The 2,272-nt window shown below is 38.3% G+C and overlaps 1 protein-coding gene across 1 annotated transcript; it reads left to right on the forward strand.

Annotated features, from left to right (window-relative positions):
• Positions 1 to 468: 468 nt before the first annotated feature.
• Positions 469 to 2,019, forward strand: LOC102196327 (GTPase IMAP family member 4-like; the record flags this gene model as incomplete). Its single annotated transcript, XM_005750550.1, has 3 exons — positions 469 to 609; positions 989 to 1,771; positions 1,892 to 2,019. Coding segments are annotated over exons 1-3 (918 nt in total), but the record flags the coding sequence as incomplete, so codon positions are not given.
• Positions 2,020 to 2,272: the final 253 nt, after the last annotated feature.

Raw genomic sequence — 2,272 nt, forward strand, 5'->3', positions numbered from 1 at the left:
TAGTCTTTACTCACACAGATCAAACATTGGATCCTTTTTTATCAATTCATGATGGTTATTTGTTTTTAAATAAATATAATGTATCTTTTATACATTGGTAATTAATTTTAGAGATAATTTATTTTTAGTAATAATTTAAGAAACAAAAAATCCGAAGAGACCCTTGAGCTCTTTTTTTAGTGAGGTGAGCCATAAGACTTTCCATCACAGCTACATAACTCTTCTCAGTGCAGCTGAGTCATGTGACTACGCAATAACTATAAGATCAGAGCTGAGAGGAGACGGCAGACAAAATTCAGCCAAGATGAGAACTGTTTACACCGACGACATGTCTGCTTTCTGATGAACAGCCAGAAACGTAAGGAAAACATTTTGCTCTGTACAAACTGGAATTTTAATTTTTCTTTGCTCACACAGATGTTCATTTTGTTCACAACCTGTCTACAAAAGAAAAAAAGAATCCTGGGAGTGCAGCCCAGTCAGAAGTGAAACGAAAATAAGTGTCATATCTGAGTCAGACAACAAAGACAACAACAACAGAAAAGGGACGTGCTGATATTAACCTGAATTCTTGTGACACTACATTAACTTCCTTTTTGATCATGGAAGGTGAGATATATTTTCTTTTATTTTTAGGCATTTTTTGCTAAATTCTTTTTAGCTCCTTACATCACACAGTGTGGCTAATTTACCTTGCAGCAGGGTTTTTAAAACAAAGTTGCTAATCCAACTACTAAGGGAAATGGATTTTGAAATGAGGAGTGGAATCGCCATTTTAAAAAGCATTTTGAAAATCAGTTTATTAATGTGGCATTTACAAATGCAGAATTTATTCTACAATTTATTATTTAAGCACAGAATTCTTTATTTCGATGCGCGTGGCTCTTGTGGTCCTCCATACATATTAAAATGTGTTTGATGATATGAAACAGAGAAGTATGCCAAATATTGAAAAGAAATTAGGAAGTAATTATTCTCTTATGTGCAGATCCCCTGAGGATTGTCCTGCTGGGAAAATCTGGAAGTGGGAAAAGCAGCTTGGCCAACACCATATTTGGAGAGACGGAAGAGGTGTTTGAGATAGATCATACTGCAACCTCTGGAACAAGTCAGTGTACGAAAGCTACCAGAGTGGTGAATAGAACATCTGTTACTATAATTGACACTCCTGGTTTCTTTGACAATCGCACGTCTGAAGAGGGTTTGAGAAATGAGATTGCAAGGTGTGTCGTAGAGTGTTCTCCTGGACCTCAAGCTTTTCTTATTTTACTGAAAGTGGAGAGATTCACAGATCATGAGTACGAGGTTATTACCAAAATCATAGAGTCTTTTTCTGAAGAAGCTTTCAGATATGCTGTGCTTGTCTTCACTCGTGGTGATGATCTTCCTGAAGGAACGCAGATAGAAGAGTTTTGCAGGGGCAACAACCGTCTACGTGAGTTGTTAGAGAGATGTGGTGGGCGCTGCCACGTCTTTGATAACAAACACTGGAACAACAACCCACAGCATGAATACAGAAACAACCAGCTGCAGAGGGAAAAGCTGCTCAACACAATAAAAGAGATGGTGAGGAACAATGACGGAGGTTGTTACACAAATGAGATGCTACAAGAAGTGGAGAAGGCAATACAACAAGAGCAAGAGAGCATTAGATCATCATCAGGAGTCATGTCATGGGAAGAAATCAGAGAGGAGGCAAAGAACAGAGTCTACAATGCTCTCAAGATGGCTGCTGGTGTTACCACAGGGATGCTGTTGGGAGCACTGCTTGGTGTGCCAATAATGATTGCAGCTGTTATTCCAATACTGAAAACAGCATTAAGCCCTGTAGTGGCAGGAGTGGTACAAGCAAAACTTTCAATAACTGGTGTTGGATTGGGTGTGGTTGCAGGCCTTGCTGCTACTGCAGGAGCAATAGGTGGGGGTTGTGTAGGATATCGTGAAGCTGATAAAGCAGATTCAATAATGGAGGCAGTTATGAACACAACTGAGGCTCTTGGTGAACTAGCTGTAGAAGCAGTAAGTACTCTCACAAACACTCAAACAAAACAAAGCACACACCTGATTAAAAGAGATTAACATGTTTCTAAGAAACATGTAATACTCTAAACTCATTATCATCATTTTATAGCGTCACATTTGGACAGCATTTATCTGTTCTACTGCTTCATAACTTTGCTTTTCTTAGGCTACTTACAATGTCTATATAGGTTTAAAGCTTTTTTGTGTTATTCCAGTATTTCTGTCTTTGCCTTTTTAATTCATATATTTC

This window comes from Pundamilia nyererei, unplaced genomic scaffold, assembly GCF_000239375.1.
Source record: "Pundamilia nyererei isolate P.nyererei 1_Seehausen unplaced genomic scaffold, PunNye1.0 scaffold00277, whole genome shotgun sequence".
Lineage (NCBI taxonomy): Eukaryota > Metazoa > Chordata > Actinopteri > Cichliformes > Cichlidae > Pundamilia > Pundamilia nyererei.